Below are 17703 nucleotides of genomic sequence, written 5' to 3' on the forward strand. Positions count from 1 at the left end.
ACGAAATTTATTCACGCTTCAAGCTTTTAATCTCGAGTAATCAGGGGCGCGTTGCTCGAGCGTCCATTATGCAAATGGTCCGTCTCCGCAATGAGGTCGTCGAGTAAGAAAATGGGTGGCCAGGCGATGTAGGGGTGGAAAATTGGGGGTCTATCAGTGGCGCTCACCCAGACAAACATTGCCCGACGACGTGGAAAGTGGCCGATAAGCGGGGGGCAAAAGAAGTGCCACGCCACGTCCGTGCTGCTGACTTCGGACCAGAGCACGGGCCGAGCGTAATCACGTGAACCCGCCTGGCGGCTGGCCTGGCGCTCGTGGCTCGTGTTTGACTTCGAAAAGTACCCTACAACAACCGCGCACACGTGCCGCCCCGTGGAGGCTGAGAAAAAAAAAAACAAAGGATGAGTGCAATTTTTCGTGCTCCAAAGTCGGAAATTAATAATCCGCCTGCAGGGGCGAAGACTTCAAGTAAATGTTGCTCGGCCGGAGCACACTCGCTCCATGAGGTTTTATCCAGATTAAGCGATTAATAAGCAAAGAGAATTTACAACATCATTATCAATGCATTACTGGCGAGGGCTTACAAGATGGCCCACCAACTGTACGGCTGCTTCAATCAATGTCTCAACAACTTGCCGTATATCCAACGTGACCTCGTTTAAACAGCGTATGATTTGTGTTAAAGATTTCCTCAAAACCCCAAAGTTGCCATGCTCACTGGTGACGGCTGCGTCCGCCCGAACAATGGTCCACGGTTCCCGGCTTCTGCTTATTAAGTTTAAGGACACTCTATGTACTCTATTAGCGATCAGTTCAATGTTTCAAACTCCTTATGCTCAACTATCATATCGCCGTTCGATTACTTGGTCGCGCTTGGTGCAAACAAACAAAATGGTGCAAAAGTAAGGTTTAGAATATGTTGCATGTCCCATTATTTACGTCTATTTAGGTGTACTCTCTCTCTCACATATCTGCTCGCCGCACATCATCATCAGCAATCACACACTTAGCAATTAGTTAGTTGAAAACTATCCCTGCGGCAAAGTTCCGCGCGTCGTTCAGTCTGCAGGGCTGCGCGTGTTTGTTAAGTTTTTCTTTTACTACCGTTTTTATTTTATCTGAAGACAAATCGACACATATCGCTGTCAGCGGAACGATTCTTGCTCCGGCCCCCACCCAGGGAGGAGCCCTCGCGCTTAAAACAATTTCTCCTTTGTTCTCGTTTTTTTAATTGAGAGATTATTAAAGCTAAACGGCTTACACTTGCGTTTATCTGGTGTACTTATTCCGCGGTATCTACCGACCGCCTAATCGGAACGAACGCGTTCGGTTACAATCCTATGCGCTCCTGTCCGGGAGATTGCCGCTTCGAAGGCGAGATTTAGCACCTTCATCATCATCACTATCATCAGGTCATCATCCTGGTCATCATCATGATCATCACATACACACTGCCAAAGGTTACGAGAAAGGAAACAAGGAAGCTAGCACTCCACACGTTAGGGCACCGGTTCTCTCGGACCGGGACCACACCCTGCCTAGACACACCGTCCTTGTGATTACCGCCGCCGGAGAGGATCCGGCCTCCGCTCAGTGCCCTTCACGCGTATGAAGCGATTTCTCTCGGGTTGGAATGCCGCGTTTGTGTCACTTCCTGTCCAGGGTCCCATTTTTCTAACAACTCCCTGAGCTACATCACAAACGCGCACGACGCGCGCACTGGCAGGGTTCTGGGCGCGTCTAGTCTAGTCAAGAGGATAGCGCTTCGATGATGTTGTTCTACGGTCCTACGGCAAAGCAGCCGCAGCGGCACTAGCACCTACACCCTGTAAACATTATTTAACTACGATAGAAGCCGGCCAGCCGGCGGCAAACTCCCTGAATTCTCGTGATCCTGGAATTTGAATCTTAAATGCGCTACTTTTAAGAAACACGACGAACGGGGCGTAATGAAGAAAGTCTTTCCCTCCCCGGCAATTAGAGTAACGTAGAGCGGGGGGTTAGTGTACTGTAGTAGAAACCACCACAGACCACAGAACTGTAAGTAAGTAGTAAACCGAAAAGCCGATCGGATCGCGCAGATGAAGGCAACCCAAATGAACTTAACGTAGGACCCGTTTTTGTACCATAAAATGTTGCGATGGTCGACCGTCTCGGACCTGATCTGAGTCGCAGCGAGCGGGAAAAATAGACAAATTTACAAGCCCCGAAGTCCGGCCACTCTTCCGCAGTGAGGTAGATAAACTAAACGGAAACGGCAGTAAATCCATTACAAGCAGCCCGGAAAACATTTAACATAACGAAAAAGTAACACAGTAAAAAATGGCCGCACAAACACAACTAGGAACTATTAAATATTAGGGAGCGAAAAACCGCGCGAATTCTAGGAGAAAAAAACACGTAACAAATTCAACTCTTTTAAAAATCAATTGTAAAGTACGGAACACTAGTAGCTGTGCTGTAACACAGAACGTGTTAAATTGAAATTTTCGCCAGCGAAACAGATAAAGCCGGTTCCGGGTTTAGATAGGTGTAAATGAGAACGGCGGTGTAATGTGTAAGAACTCATCCATTATTTGATAGCCACCCCCACCCCGGGGGGTAGTATAAATAAGCCGAAAAGGGAAAACGAAGCAAATTCCTCGATCTGTAGGGAGCGCTTGTACCACATTTTGATGATCCCCGGAACACCTAGAGTGTAAGAAGCCAAAACAGTTCGCGCGAAACGTGTGCGTACTGCTGCTGCAGACCACAGAAAAAAAGGCGCTAAAACTAATCGACCGTAAAACTATAAACGTAATACCGCACCCTGACCGGCACCCAGCGCACTCCATTGGGTCGTCGTCGTCGTCGTCGTGGGTCTCACGAATGCAAACGGAGAACGGTCGGCCGGCCCCGGAGAAACTCCGACAGTTTCTTGTGGGCGAACCCTTTTCGGTTGGTGTTTTTTTGTTTCACTTTCTTCCATAAAAAAAACGCAAAAGCGAACAAATGAAATGAGGGTTACGCAGAAACGATACGAAACCAGACACTGTGTAGGTGGGATTGTGCGTAAGAGGAAAGGAGCAGCAGCGAAACGCTGATAAAACAATGACGGCGAAATAAATCGCGGATGAAACTCCAACAAACCAAACCATAAACCAACGCGTAGCAAAGAAAAGACCCACCCGCTGGGGGGCGGGCGGAAGATCATCATTTCGATTCGCGCGCGTGGGACCCCACAAAAAGCGGCGGACATCGGTTTTCATTCCTTCCACAGGCTTCGCCGCCAAAGCGAACGCTACTACCCTTAACGGCGCGGGGCCGTCTAGTGCGAACCCCGGTCCGAACATCTACGACAGCTGCTACCCACCGCGACCCCCGAACGGCCCGAAGACGCACCCCGTCATGCGGACACCGAAAAAGGTTACTGGTTCTCTCTGTCCCTCATTCTCTCTCTTATTTGCTATTATCCATTTAAGTTTAAGTGCAACACCATTTGTATTATAATGGGAGTGTAATAGTTTGTAATATTTTTTGTCCATAGCCCCCGCCAACCCCAATAGTGTTAGTTCGGTGCGATTGTGTTTCTCTTTTTTTTTTAGTAAAACATCCTTTTGTAAAATAATATCTGTACATTTGTAATATGCTGTGTTTCGTTAGGCTTCTTAGTATTGTTTTAGTACACTCATCGCGGGTTCAACGTTTGTTAATAAATTGATTCACAAAGCAGGGAAAGGCTCCAAAACATACACACATACGCACACGCGAAGCATGATCGCTATCGAGGGACACACCGACACCGAAAGTACACTACAACAAACAGGCGAGACCCAAACAACGTGAACAACACATGAGTTTATGTAGTTACTTTTTGGCAGACTGTTGTTTACTTCTCCGTTCTGTTTCAAGCGAATTAATGCGTTTAGTTTGCTGCGAGTATTCGCTAATGCTTTGTTGGTTCCATACTTTAAGAGTGTTAAGTTGAGTTCCGTTTATCCGTTTTGTTCCGTTTTGTTTTTCTTCCTTTTTACTGTTTCCAATCGATTAGAACTTACTTGTCTTCGAGTTATTGATTAATGTATAATTTTAGCATAAGTTTGGACTGCATGTGACTATTGTTTCTAACTGCTATTAATCTGTTGCCTTGCATGAGTGCATGATACTAATTTGGATATACTACCTTTGATTTGAAAGATTTCCTAACACAAGTCCGGTGAATTAGTTTCCGTTAAAGTATAAACCGGCGAGGGTCACTAATTTCAGTTTGGTTTTGCTAGGTTAGAACATTCGATTGGTTTACATTTGTATGGTAATAGTATACTGTCTAACTTGAGAGGTAACTGACTAAACTGGAAGCATTAATGATTATCTGTATTATAAATTTATGATTAGTGAAAAAACAAACCTCAAGATATGGGTCCCTTTTTTAGTTTGTCGATAATGCGTCTGGATGATAACACATCGAAAAGGCGGTAAATTTTAAAATTATTCTCTTTCGTTCTCTCGTTCCTTTAGCTTGCAAGCCCCAGTCGTACCTGTACAAAGGACGCTGCTACCTTCGGTGTCCTCCAGGGACGTTTTCTTCCGTGCCACCACAACAACCGAGCGCCGCGGACGACGATGAGAGGCCAACGAACATCCAGCAACAACCGCTGCCGGCGACTTCTCTACGCAAACGACGCCGCCAACAACAGCCGCAACAGGTGTTCGACGAAGCTTCGCCGTTCCAGGCGATTGGGAAGGAAGCTTCCGCTTCCCCATCGAATCGATCTTCCGACGCGGCCGACTGCCTCCAGTGCCATACCACGTGCCTCAAGTGTTCCGGTCCCGGGCCAACCGAGTGTGTCGAGTGTCAGGCAGCTTTTCGCTTCGAGCCAGCGGCGAACGGAACGCGGAACGGCAGCAACGCGATCTGTGTGTCAATCAACGCAAAACGTCCATCGTCGGCCGAAAGTGGCGGCCGTCTGAAAGGACTCGTGCGACCGGGAACTTCGCCGCCGGCGGCCACATCACCTGATGCCGGAGCGAGCAGCGGCAAGCCGTCATCCTACTTTGTGCCGCTCCTCTTCCTGGGGCTGGTGCTGACCGGAGCCTTCGGTGTAATTTACTTGCTGTGGCTCCGCTGCTTCCAAGGATCACCCGGCGGGGGTAGCAGCATGCTCGAGGAGCTCACCAGTGCGGCCGACGGTGGTAGCTCCGGGTTGGCCAGCATACGTTACGATCGCGTGCAAACCAACGAGGACGATGACGATGACAACGAACAGGAGGTGGACAGTGGGGCCAGCAGCGGGGACGACGATATGTTTTCCATTTCCACGGAAATCATTGCACCGATCGAGCGGTAGATCGGTAACGGGGCCAGTAAACTTGAGCCAACGACGAACATTGTGAACACATTTTAGGGGCAGCTAGTAGTTTTTTGAAGAAGCAATATCCGCATTAACACTGTATGTTGACAAAAGATGGCAATAAAATGCAATATTTTAAAGTAAATACGTGTGTCCTTTGCGTGTGAAGTGGCGCTTGCGAAAGAAAGTTGAAGGATTTGTATGCTGAAAGAAATCGAGTCTGCCAGTTCAATCAACCGTTGGAGGAATGTTACCCTGCACTAGAGACAATGTTAATATCTCTGATGCTATTCTGTACCAGTTCATTTTTACGGGCGGAGTTAACGTCAACCCCCCTATTATAACTGGTGTCCCGGGATTCGAACCCAGACCAGCTGCATGGACGGCGACGAGCGTTACCGACTGCTCTATCAGCGGGGCTAAGTTAGAATGTTACTACGTTCTAGAATTGATTCAATAACAAGAAAGAAAAATTATCAAAACTACAGGCGCAGGCGCCTCTAATTCATATTCACCACGTTCTCGTCATTCATATTCACCACGAAGAAACAACTCCCCACTTGCTGCGCCGCTGCTCGGCGACAAAGATCGGCCGAGCGAGAAAAAACGTCGCCAAACGAGTGCACCAAAATTTGGCCGATTTCTAACAGGAGCGCAGACCTTGGTTAGAGGTAGCCGGAGCTGGTACCGACAGTAACGGCAACAGGGCCCCGATCACGCCCCCTTTCCGGAACGCAGCCGATTGGTCAGATTGGCCATTATCGGACGTATTATCAGTGAAACCGATAACTATTTCGCTCTATCGTCCGTAATCAATCGGAGTGTCATTGCTAATCTGCACTTTTCAACACTCTAGTTATGGCCGCTTCCCCTGTTGATTTGCAATGGCGGGTAGTGATTAGCTTGCGGAGTGATAAGTGGAATATTTATTGATCTGTGGTTTGTTTTGTTCCATTTTTCGCAGAGCTTGCACTGAGCGATTGTATCTTAAGGTAGCTTCGTAAGGTTACACGATCATCATAACTAGCAAAATGCATAAACATTAGCATTCAATCGATTAGCAATTACTTTTACATTCTAACACTAGTTGGTCACATCGTCAAACGTTGACTTATTTCCTAAAGTCCTATAAGGAACCGAACTACCGAGGAGTAATGAAAACTCGTCCGATCTAATCAACTAACTGGTGGCGACCCGCCTTGCGAGACACATTAATGCCAGCGTGTGGAAGATGAAGTACTGCCCAACGAGCGCCAACAAATCCGTCCGTAGATGGGTGCCGCTGAACGAATACTGTGCCAGCACCTCCTCGCCGTTGTGCAAACACACGCTCGGAATTATGCTAGAACATTCTGCAAACAAAAAATTTAGGCTATCGGCCGGTTCAGCGGGGCCCTTTACCACCGACAATCCTCACCGATGGTCTTTACTCCGTCCCACTGCGCAATGGACACGGCTTCGCTGGCAAACATCATCCACGAAACTAACGGCATCCAGCGGAGGTACTTCGGCATTGACCTGTGGCGAGTGAAAATGTTACAATTTTAAATCCAACTGTTCGAACTATTCAGCCACCGAAGCAGAGTCGTACCAAATTTTGATGAATATTCCCGACGTGATCATGAGGATGTAGTCGAACGGTACCAGGTACGACATCGCGGAAGCAATCGAGGGAAACAGGGTGGAAAAGAAGCATCCGCAAGCGATGGAAACATTGATGACGAGCACGGACACAGCTACCGTAACCGCTAGGGCGAGGAGCGTTGGTCTCAGGTTCGCAAGGAAGTACACGATCAGTATGAAGGCACAGGTTTCCAGCAGAATGAACGGGGTCTAGATATGGGGGTCATGTTTAAACCGTCTCATGAAAAGGATCTCCTTCGGCTGTTTTTCCCCTTGACCTCACCATCGACAGGATGTGTGCGATGTAGAACTGAGCCGTACCGTACAGGTTGGCCTTTTTCTCGCGCTGAAACAGTGGAAAGCTCTCCGGAAACAGTGATAGGGCCGCGTACATCGGCAGAAACGTGTTCTCGGAGACGATCAGAAATATGACTCCCTGCATCGCCTGGACACCCTTCTGCGTCAACTGGATTGAGTTCGAAAAACAGGACCCCACCAACAACGCGATCACCTAGAAGTATCACAAAAGTTAGCGACTACCCTAATCTAGAGCCGTTTTTTGTTCATTTTCTAAGCAGCATCCGCCACCAATGGCCACTGGTCGGACCCTAACAATGATAATCGCGCTAACCTACGACACTGCCTCGTGCCATGGGGTAATTGCGCTTTCAAAACACACCAAAACGGTTGCAGCGGCTTATCAAGTTTATGAACTCGACGTCAGCCGTCGAGTGGCCGGAGGTCGGACGAAAAAGAGCCTGTCTTAACCAACCCCAAGGCCTTCACCAATGACGGTGGTGGCACTGAAATCCGCACTGAGACACTGCACCGTACTAACACCACACTGGCCATCAACGACACCGTTGGTGGGACCTTAACAACGATAATCGCGCTAACCTACGACGTGCCATGGGGTAATTGTGCTGTCACAACACGCAAAAACGTTGCACCGGCTTATCAAGCTAATGAGCTCGCCACCCGACAAGTCTTACGTTTGGCGAAAAAATGCGTCCGTTTTTACCAACCCTGAGAACTTACTATTCGCTGAACAACCTTGTAGTACTGAAGCTTCGGGTTGCGGTGCGACTGGAGCATATTCCGGTACACTAGCCACAGAAGCGTGTAGAACCACCGGCGGTCACCTTCTCCCGCCACCTGCAGCAGGAACTGGAGGTTTCGGCCGTCGGTCGCACACCGATACAACTCCGCACTGATCAGCGCCTCCTGGGACCGTGCCGACTCACTGGCGGCGTAGCAGTTGCAGATCGCATTCGGACACATACCACCCGTCGTGAATCCGTTGCCCGTGGCCGTGGTCGGCGTGGCGAGAGCCTTCACGAGAACGTCGGCCGTATTGTAGCCCGGGGCGCACTCGAGTCCGAAGAACTGTACCGCACCAAGCGGTGTACCGATAAAGCCGGTCCTGCCCCCGGTCAGCAGAATGACGCTATCGAACTCGAAAAATAGCTCCTCCGAGGGCTGATGGATACTACACAGCACGGTGGTTCCGGCACGGGTCAACGTTTGCATCATGGCCACCAGCTGGCGGGCACTGTACGAGTCCAGACCGGTCGTCGGTTCGTCGCAGAACAGAAACCGGGGCCGGGACAGCATCTCGACGGCAAAGGCGAGCCGCTTCTTTTCCCCACCCGACAGCGTCTTGCCGAAACCACCGATCCCGCCGTCGATCCTAGTTCCGGCACACTTCTCCAACCCGGTCATCGACAGGAGCTCCCCGATCATGGTACGTTTATCCTTCGATGGAACGCGTGCCCCTAGCTTCAGGTTCGCCATCAGCTCCAGGTGCTCGCGGACCGTGATCGACGCCGGCAGCAACTCGTCCTGGTAAATGTAGCCACTGATGTTGTACATGTACGGACCGATGGGGCACCCGTTCACGCGGACATCACCTGTAACCGTCATTTTGCCTGCAACATCAGAAACCAGGTACTGTTAGCAAACCCAATGCAACCATGTTCTTCGCTGGCCCACTCCCAGGAACATACCACACTTCCGGTAGGCCAGGACGGACATCAGGGTGGTTTTACCGGCACCACTCGGCCCCATCAGTGCTACCAGCGTTCCAGGCTGTAGAGTTCCCGTGATATCGTTCAGCACCGGTTGTCGGTTGTGTTTGTCGGCACTCGACTCTGGGACTACGGTCAAGTTTTGCCAAAACAGGGTCACCCCGCCCTGATTCGGTTCACTCTGCCGTGTCGTTTTCCCATTGGTGCTGCTCCCAATTATACCATCGGCAGTTTCACTGTTTTCGCCACCCATCGTTTGCTGAAGTGAACAAAAATCAACGACTTGGCCGAGCGATAAAGGTAGTATCACCCAAGTGCGAAATTCCGTTGTTTAAATCAGTAGCTAACAGGTATCAGTCAACAGTAAACATTTCGAAGATTGATGTAACGGAAAAACAACCGGAATATTGCCGGGTCGGAGCCCTGAAGACTGTTGATGCATGGAATAGTCGCGTTTCACATCTGGTTTACGTACTCATACGGGCTGGGGATACAATTTTCGATTTACTAGACTGGATCGATCTTACAGCTTTTGTCAATCAAAGATGGCGATCGTAAAATTCGGTTTCTATGCATCGAAATCGTGGACCAGCATTACGAAGAAACTTAACATCCAGACGCTACACTGATGTACGCCTTAGAATATCTACTATTTGCCACTGATCACACGACCACGGATAAGAAATAATAGATCAGCGCAAAAAGATGCGTTCGAAACACCAGACCTAAGCAGGACCAATCTGCTGCGCTGCTGGGCACAGACTGACGAAGATCCTCGCCAACGGTGCTCATCCTGTAATCTAGCATTAGTCTTATCATACAGTGTTGCCGAATTGCGAATGCTTTCGTTTTTTAATGCTACTAATAACAAAGTTCGGAAGTGTGGGCCTTGCCTAAGCTCGTTAGAATTTAAATTAGGATCGATCATTAACCCGTTTGCCAGACAAACTGGCGATGTTTTGCGCTTATTATTTTTAAACCTCAAGATAAAATAAAATAATAGAAACACACAGATTACCTTAGTTCAAGATCGATAGATTGAAACGATCAATAATACGATCGAACGATCAGAGCACAATTTTATCATCCGCGTTTGGTGTCGCATCTTCTTGAATTCAACACGACCGATCTTAGCCTGTCGCCAGTCGCCAGTCGCCAGAGTTCAAGACATGGCCGTTGGGAACATTAATAAGATGAATTAGTAGGATTAGCAAGTAAGAGGGATGGATCACATATTTTGATTAAAAGTGGCATCTTTCCGACTTGTTGACCCTTGGGAACGGAATTTACTAGACATGATGTGTTTTTTCAATTCACGTCCCCATTATATACTTATCAGACGGTATTTTTCGGCGGTGATCAAATTTTGCTCTTCTTTCGATTTCGTTTTGTTACGTTCCCGATTGATCCCACAACCATTCCAATGCGCTTTGCGGTACCGACAACTAAGTAACAAATCATTTCCAAACACGTTATCACTCCCAAACACGCGCTGACGTACGCCGAGGAGTGCGCCGCGCCGCTGCCGCTAACATTAGAAAGTTAGAGGTTCGAATGATTAAATTGTTAGCCCGTCAGGAACGGAAGCCGACTCAACTCAATTAGTCGAGGAAAAAATTAGACCAGGCGCCGATTGGCTTTTGCAGAAGCTGATAAGACCATCCCGTGACCTACGGTACACGAGGGCGACACGCGTGCCACGAAAAGCGAAAAGCACCAACAACGCGAAGGCGAAGGAACGGGAATGAAGATAATGCAGGCACCAATCCCCCGCAGGCCAATAACTACGTGGACATACAAGGATGCTAACCGAAGGTTTCGGATCGGATAACTAAAGGTTTACCGTTACTTAAATGGGCAATAACTTTATTGTGTTCTGTAATTGATTGATTCACTCACGTTTTTCTATGTCCAGTCATGCCAGGCACTCGGTATAGGAACTCTCCGTCATCGTCGTAAAAACAGTCATCCAGCTGATACGTGGCTCCTTTTCTGTAAAGTTTTTTGGGAATCTGGATAAACTCTTTGATGTCTTCCTTCTTCGCACTGCGTGCATCGTACGATGAATCCGTCAGCATCACCGATTCGTTACGATCTTTCTCGAGCTTATCCACGAATCGGGGCTTTAGGGCTAAGGGTGCTTGATAATCAATCCCATCGCCGTCATTGGTGGCCGTTGGAAGACCGCTCCGTCTCTTCATTTCGCTAAGCGTTAGCAGCTTTGTGTTTTTAATGTCTCCCACCAAAAATGAGTCATGTTTGGGAGCTTGTGAGTTTAGTTCTATCTGTTCAACTTTCTCTTCGGGTTGCGCGCTACCATCCAGCAGCATTTGCTTCGATTCATTGTCTTTCGCGGTACGCGATTGGTACGTTTTGCAACTGGTAATTATCGCACTAAACGGTCCCTCCGGTAGTGGGCGAAGTTCCTGCACGCGTTTTGCCGGCGTCCTCGGTGGCACACCGTCGAATATGTTACGCTGAGCAAACTTTTTCAAATGCTGCGCAAATCCGGGATCAATGTGCTTGATGCGGCCACTGCAAAACATCTGCCAGTTTTCCTTGACCACTGCATCGTGCCGCTCGATCCGCTTCTCGTCCTTCGGCTGCCACTTGGTCTTCACGATTTTCGCTATGGTGTAGCGATCGGCCGGAAAGCTTTCGGTCAGCTTGTCGATGGTCCACTCGTCCGCATCGTGCCCGTACAGGTAGCGGATCTGTTCCTTCTCCGACCAGGAGAGGAAGTTTAGTTGTTTCGATTTGAAATACTTATTGCCCACGATCCACGTCTGCAGACGGTCGCGATACTGGGCCTGCTCGGCCTCGTACTGCTTATGGCTTCGGTGCACGTCGTAGAAATTGGATTCGCTGTCCTCCAGACCAGCATACTCCTCTGGTTTTGCGTCATCCGGCAGCAGTGCCGCACGTCGATCGATTCCGGGATTTCGCGCTTTGCGGACGTAGTATCGACACAGCAGCTTTTGCTTGCTGTACGCTAATCTAAACATACTCTGCAGCATTTTGCTGGTTACTTTGAGTTGAGAGCCAATACCACGAAATTCACTGTCCCCGTGCACCGTTTCATCATTGGCTATTGCTGGATTGCTGTGATTTTGCTTTGCCAAAGTGACAGCGACCAAAACAAACACGAGGACTGAGGGGTCCATCACGAGCACTTTAATCTCCTTTTCGATGCATCATTTAAGTTATGCACCATTTTAGGGCAGGCTGTTTAGCACTTTTAACCACCTACTACAATTCTTGCAAGCAGTGATTTACCTCAAACGAAAGTACGAGATTTGAAAAACATGTTACAATTCAATTGCTTAAATTGCTTGAATTGTAACTTGATATGATCGGTTTTCTCGGCGCGTCAGTGGCTCAAAACGTCAAAAATTTGCCTCTGCTTGGCGTCCATTTTTCGCTTCAGTCACAGTGCTTGGAGTGTTTTTGGAGTTGGGTAAACTATTTTTCAGAGCGTTCGCAACGTACACAATTTCGGTGCCCCAATAGTGCGTTTTAGTGCATTCGCAAAGAGCCTGGTCCGCGCATACGTAAGGTATTGCAATGTTTGCTTAGGTCATCCGGCGGCTTCGGTCTCTGCCGCGCAAATCGTGCTGACAACGCAGGATGCGATGCGGTTTTCCGCCATGTTGTGCCCAGGCATTCATCCGCCGTCCCGTGGCACGGAATTTCTGCGAACCGACGGAACACAGCGTTCTGGCCGGTGCTGGAATAGTTTGACCGGCAGTTTTGTTTCCCAGCATCTTGACCGTCCTCTTGGTCGTCCTCTGATCATCCACTCTAATTGGTCGTTTTTCTATTACCGTTCCAGCGTTTCGGTTGCGTGTGTCTGTGTGAGTGTGTTTACCCGTTTCTCGTCGTCTTGTCGCGAGAGGGCGAGCGAGGTGGTGGAGAAGGAAGGTAGCTCAGTAGTGGGTCACTCAGCGTTGATTGCTTGATTGTCCGCACATTCCGCCCGCATCGCGTTCTCGGGGGTCAATCATCGGCGGTCGGCATGGATAACGACAGTGATCAAAACAACCGCGATCGTTCGCGGCGAGGCGACCGGCGCGGTGGTGGCGGGTCGCGCTTCAGCAACGACCGCGATCGATCGCGTGATCGCGAGCGCAGCGATTGCCGGCGGATTTACGTATCGAACGTACCGTACGAGTACCGCTGGCAGGATCTGAAGGATCTGTTCCGCAAGGAGGTCGGCGATGTATCGTTTGTTGAGCTTTTCCACGACGAGAACAGTAAACCGCGAGGCTGCGGCATCGTTGAGTTCGAAAAGGCCGAACACGTCCAGATGGCGCTGGAAAAAATGAATCGCTACGACATTAACGGACGCAATCTGGTCATCAAGGAAGATTACGGTAACGAGCGGGACAAGTTTGGCCGCGTGGTACCCAAATCGTTCCGCGGTTCCGACAGCGACAACCGCCGACGTGATCGTGACGACGATCGAATGTTAGTGCCGTTTTCTTTTTACATATCGGTTCATCTTCTACTTTCACATCTTTTTCCTGTACTGTACAGAGCTCCATCTGCTATCCTCCCCTATCCCACATTTGCACGGTGTTGTACACACGGTTTTTTTTTGCCATGTTCCCGATAGATCATCCGCAACTAGTCTGCGCTCGGCGTGATCAGTTTGTTTGTTTAGCAAGTTCCGTTGCTACGCTTTTTCTACACCTTTTCACTTTTCATGTAGCGTTGTTGTTTTACACTCTGTAACACTGCTGTCCGAGGCGCGGTGACAACCCCGTTATGTTGGGGCACCTCTTCTCACCCGCTCGGGTGAATCAACGCGCGCAGTTGACTAACACGTTTGCTTTATTCTTCATAATCCATTCGATATACTTCAAGTATTGTTGGCTTGGCTCGTATGCGTGGTGGTGCTTTCCATGTGATTCCGTGGTCCCCGGTCCCCGTGGTCGCTTCGTTCGCTTCGAATGCGTTTTCCCATGGCGTGGTCCTACAAATGTGCTCCCTGTGTACATGGGCCCATCCAGAACCTCCCGAACCTGTTGATCTGTCTCTCTGCACTCTGTCTGTCTCGTTCCCTACTATGCTCCCTTCTGTCCTAGCCTCGAAAATCTCATGAATTACGTGCGTAGTGTTTGTCGGTAGCGCTGCTCGAATGTTTGTCCCAGATTCGTTGATCCATTCGTTATTTTCTTGTCCTGTTTCTCTCTTTCTCTCTCTCTCTCTCTCTCTCTCTCTCTCTCTCATTCTCTTTTTCTCTTTCTCACTCGTCGATCGTGGCGTTTGTTTCTTTTTCTGTTTCTTTGCGTTTCTTCGCTATAGGTCCGGACCGTCCCACGGCGGTGGTGGCGGTGGGACCGGTGGCGGCGGGACCGGTAGCGGTAGCGGCGGTGGTGGCGGCGGTATTGTCGGTGGCAGCGGTTTAGGTGGCGGTGGAGTGCTTGGCGGCGGCAATCTCGGTGGTGGCGGAGGCAATCTCGGTGGTGTCGGAGTAGGTGGTGGTGCTGGGGGAGGTGGTGTCGGTGTAGGTGGTGGGGTCGGTGGTGGGAATGATTTTCCCCAGGACTACAACACCTACGGTCTCAGTGTCAAGTTCTTGGAAGGGTTGGGCATTCAGGGCCCGTTACACACGAAGATCTTCGTGGCGAATGTGAGTATCTACTTCATCCTTCCTCTTGTAGCGTTCTGCTTCCTCCTACGAATGAGTTTCCTCTTTCAAACCCCCGCAACCGCGCGGCGCCTTATTTTGTTTCAACCGTTCCGTTCGAATTGGTCCCTTTTTTGCGCTTATCATACACACTCACACAAACTCTGCCTCTCTTCTGCTGGTTGATAACTGGTCAATCGCGGCAATAGTTTGCTGGTCCTTCGTCGATTCTACTAAATTTGAGTCCTTGAGTATGTTAAACCCAACACGCGCCAACGATTGTTAAGAGAGAGAGAGAGAGAGAGAGAGAGAGCTATTCATTGGCCTCCATCGCCCCGTTCCAAGGGAAGCACACAGTACAGAGGTCCTGTTGGTGCTGGCGTAGCATGGGCCGGTTCTTGTTACTCCGAATTACTTTGCTTGCGAGTTGGCCATCATCTGAAATCGATCGAATTAGACTTGTTGTGCGATTTCCGTTCCTCACAGGGTGCACCATACAGACCGACGGTTTTTGCTCGAATCGATCACGTCGATCAGTAGCCCCAGTGTCCTTTGTTTCAGTTTTACCTCAGTTTCTCACACTCCCAGATCATAGTTTGGCGGCTGGCGGCAACGATCGCCACGCACGCTAAGCAGATCGCCGACGTTAGCTGGCGGTGTCGCGGCGCAACAATTTCCTCACTTACAACGGGGGCATCCTGACGATCGTTTCTTTTTCTTTCTTTTCTTCTTTTCTCTCTACTCCACAATAATCGATCGCTTCGCCCTCCTTCGAACTTCTCCGCCGAACACTCTGCTGCCGATGTTTGTGTCTGTGTATCCGCGGGTAACGATCGTTCGATAAATCCGACCACCTCTTGCACCGTGGGGCTTGTGTGTGTGCTTGCGTGCGTGCGTGCGTGTCTGTCCGTGTCCGTCTCCCGCGCACGCAGCTTGACTATAAGGTCGACGCGAAGAAGCTGAAGCAGGTGTTTAAGTTGGCCGGCAAAATCCAAAGTCTCGATCTGTCAGTCGACAAGGATGGCAACAGCCGCGGCTTTGCCGTCATTGAGTATGACCACCCGGTCGAGGCGGTCCAGTCGATCTCGATGTTCGACCGCCAAATTCTCTACGATCGCCGAATGACCGTTCGTTTGGACCGGCTGACGGAGAAGAGCGAAATGAGCCGGCTACCGGAGGGCCTCAAGGGCATCGGCATCGGGCTCGGTCCGAATGGCGAACCGCTCAAGGACGTGGCCCGCAATCTACCTTCGCTCCAGCAGCAAAACACGGTCCTACAAAGCACGGTCATGCAGAACGCGGCCCCGACACCGGTGCAGCCTCCGCTGACGGCCAGCAATTTGCTCAACTCGGCCGCCACCAGCAGCCTGCCCGGGCTGAACTCGAACCTGGCGGCGCAGCTGAGCAACGTGGTCAGCTTGACCAATCTGACCGGTGGGTTGCAAAGCTCGTTGCTCTCGAACGCGGCCGCCGGTCTGTCCAATCTGAGCGGTCTTGGTGGTCTGGGTGCGGCGGCAACCGGTGGAGTCGGGGGCGGGCTCGGCGGAGCGGGCGGTGGTCTCGGCGGCGGGCTCGGTGGTGGTCTCGGTAACAGCTTATCCAGTGCGCTCAGTGGTCTCGGTGGTGGCGGCGGCAACGACGTAGGGCTCGGCTCGAGCTTCAACCAGAACTACTCGTCCGGCTTCGGTAACGGTGGGTCCAACCGGGGCAACGACTACGACATGGGCTCCTCGAACGTGCGCAACTACAGCACGGCACCGAACGATGACTACAGTCGTAACTACGGGGGCCTCAACAATGGCAACCGGAAAATGTCCGACACGATCGTCATTCGCAATGTAAGTACCACCTCATTATCGAGTGTCCTCTCCGCCACTATGACCGACTTTCCGCACTACAGATGCCCTCTTCTTGGACGTGGCAAACGCTTCGCGATAAATTCCGGGACGTCGGCGAGGTAAAGTTTGCCGAAATCAGAGGACAGGACACGGGTGTCGTGCGGTTCGCTAAGGAACGGGACGCCGACGTTGCCATTAGTAAGTTTCCGCCGGAGTCGCAAGCCGGAATTTATTGTGAGCCTAACTCGTGGTTTTTTTTTTCTATTTTTCAGAACTTATGGATGGGTCAAGATTCGAGGGACGGACGGTGGACGTGACATTCTTTTAATTGCTAACGAAAAGGTCATCTGCCCACTTTCTTCTTTCTGTTGCATTTCATTGGGGGTCTTCCGGTCGGCCTTGCTAAACTCGAAAAATTCGAAGATATTTACCCAACTTTTTCGCTCGTACAGGAAACAAGAGGGAAAACTCTCTGGTAGTTGTAGGGAAGTCGACAGTTTTTTTTCCTTTTGTTACCGCGTGCCCCATAGCTCTTAGGTTGTTCTCTTCGTTCCGCCACGTGTGCAGCGTCGATTTTCCGTCCCGATTCCGATTTTTCCGGCGCAGGAGTGACCGCAATAGTTCGCGACATGCAAATCGCATTGCGAAACGACGCACTCGACAAAGTTCAGTACAGTTTGTAGCTTGCTCTGATCGATTTGATACATTTGTCACAAGGGACGTGTGGTTTTTTCCCGTATTGTTCGCAAGGGCGTCATGAAACTGTGGCTCTTTTAAGTCGATTGAATTTTGCTTCCGTTTCCATTGCAAGCAGCAACCCCATTCGTTTGCAAATTTTGAAGTGGCCGCTATCTAAATCAACACATCGAAAACCCCAGAACAACCGATAAAACAATCAACCGTTTTTGAACTAGCGAATTCAGCGTTAGAGAATACTCCACGTAGTAGCCATAGGTTTCGGGAGTATAATATACATTATTGTTCGCCATAGTAACAAAGCACGCCCGGAAGCAGCGCACCAGTTGAAAGCATCCGAAGCGCGTGCTGTGGTGTGTCACGGAAAGAAGGCCGGCTAATATTAAGGGTGACACGCAGTCTGCAGAGCGTGGAATGCGGATTGCCAGTGCCTCGGCAACCGGGAGCGATCGATTGTATTCTAGTAAATTGACACAAAGATACCATCCCGTCAAACTCTCTCATACCCATAGACAGCAGAACTATGCTTAGTGTCATAGTGTTTCTATGTAGGAAAC

At 50.0% G+C, this 17703-nt stretch overlaps 4 protein-coding genes across 4 annotated transcripts in view; 2 read left to right on the forward strand and 2 right to left on the reverse strand.

Moving 5' to 3' along the window:
- LOC131207351 (furin-like protease 1, isoforms 1/1-X/2) overlaps window positions 1-5438 on the forward strand; it is an 81089-nt gene extending 75651 nt beyond the window's left edge. The window contains exon 13 of the mRNA XM_058199961.1: window positions 4498-5438. Within this exon, the coding sequence (XP_058055944.1) occupies window positions 4498-5327 (830 nt within the window). The 3' untranslated portion in view covers window positions 5328-5438. The remainder of the gene's footprint in view (window positions 1-4497) is intronic.
- A 1071-nt stretch (window positions 5439-6509) lies between these two features.
- LOC131207353 (protein scarlet-like) lies at window positions 6510-9233 on the reverse strand. The gene is made up of 6 exons (XM_058199964.1): window positions 8960-9233; window positions 7992-8881; window positions 7237-7464; window positions 6922-7163; window positions 6748-6848; window positions 6510-6682 (listed from the first exon to the last, which is right to left on the reverse strand). The coding sequence occupies exons 1-6, from the start codon at window positions 9231-9233 to the stop codon at window positions 6510-6512; spliced, it is 1908 nt and encodes a 635-aa protein (XP_058055947.1).
- A 1608-nt stretch (window positions 9234-10841) lies between these two features.
- LOC131210015 (uncharacterized) lies at window positions 10842-12075 on the reverse strand. The gene has a single exon (XM_058203197.1). It carries the CDS (start codon window positions 11995-11997, stop codon window positions 10876-10878), a length of 1122 nt encoding a protein of 373 aa, XP_058059180.1. The 5' UTR covers window positions 11998-12075; the 3' UTR covers window positions 10842-10875.
- Window positions 12076-12435: 360 nt separating this feature from the next.
- LOC131208606 (myelin expression factor 2-like) lies at window positions 12436-17673 on the forward strand. The gene is made up of 6 exons (XM_058201404.1): window positions 12436-12536; window positions 12813-13447; window positions 14288-14615; window positions 15545-16450; window positions 16513-16648; window positions 16723-17673. Exons 2-6 carry the CDS (start codon window positions 12996-12998, stop codon window positions 16776-16778), a joined length of 1878 nt encoding a protein of 625 aa, XP_058057387.1. The 5' UTR covers window positions 12436-12536; window positions 12813-12995; the 3' UTR covers window positions 16779-17673.
- Window positions 17674-17703: the final 30 nt, after the last annotated feature.

This window comes from Anopheles bellator, chromosome 2, assembly GCF_943735745.2.
Source record: "Anopheles bellator chromosome 2, idAnoBellAS_SP24_06.2, whole genome shotgun sequence".
Classification (NCBI taxonomy): Eukaryota; Metazoa; Arthropoda; class Insecta; order Diptera; family Culicidae; genus Anopheles; species Anopheles bellator.

Coding starts and splice junctions, on each gene's coding strand:
- LOC131207353 (XM_058199964.1), bottom strand. CDS start 9,233: ATGGGTGGCGAAAACAGTGAAACTGCCGATGGTATAATTGGGAGCAGC. Junction 8,882..8,959: donor CCTGGCCTACCGGAAGTGTG/GTATGTTCCTGG, acceptor CTGATGTTGCAG/GCAAAATGACGGTTACAGGT. Junction 7,164..7,236: donor TCGCACACATCCTGTCGATG/GTGAGGTCAAGG, acceptor CCCCATATCTAG/ACCCCGTTCATTCTGCTGGA.
- LOC131210015 (XM_058203197.1), bottom strand. CDS start 11,997: ATGCTGCAGAGTATGTTTAGATTAGCGTACAGCAAGCAAAAGCTGCTG.
- LOC131208606 (XM_058201404.1), top strand. CDS start 12,996: ATGGATAACGACAGTGATCAAAACAACCGCGATCGTTCGCGGCGAGGC. Junction 13,448..14,287: donor GATCGTGACGACGATCGAAT/GTTAGTGCCGTT, acceptor TCTTCGCTATAG/GTCCGGACCGTCCCACGGCG. Junction 14,616..15,544: donor CGAAGATCTTCGTGGCGAAT/GTGAGTATCTAC, acceptor CCGCGCACGCAG/CTTGACTATAAGGTCGACGC.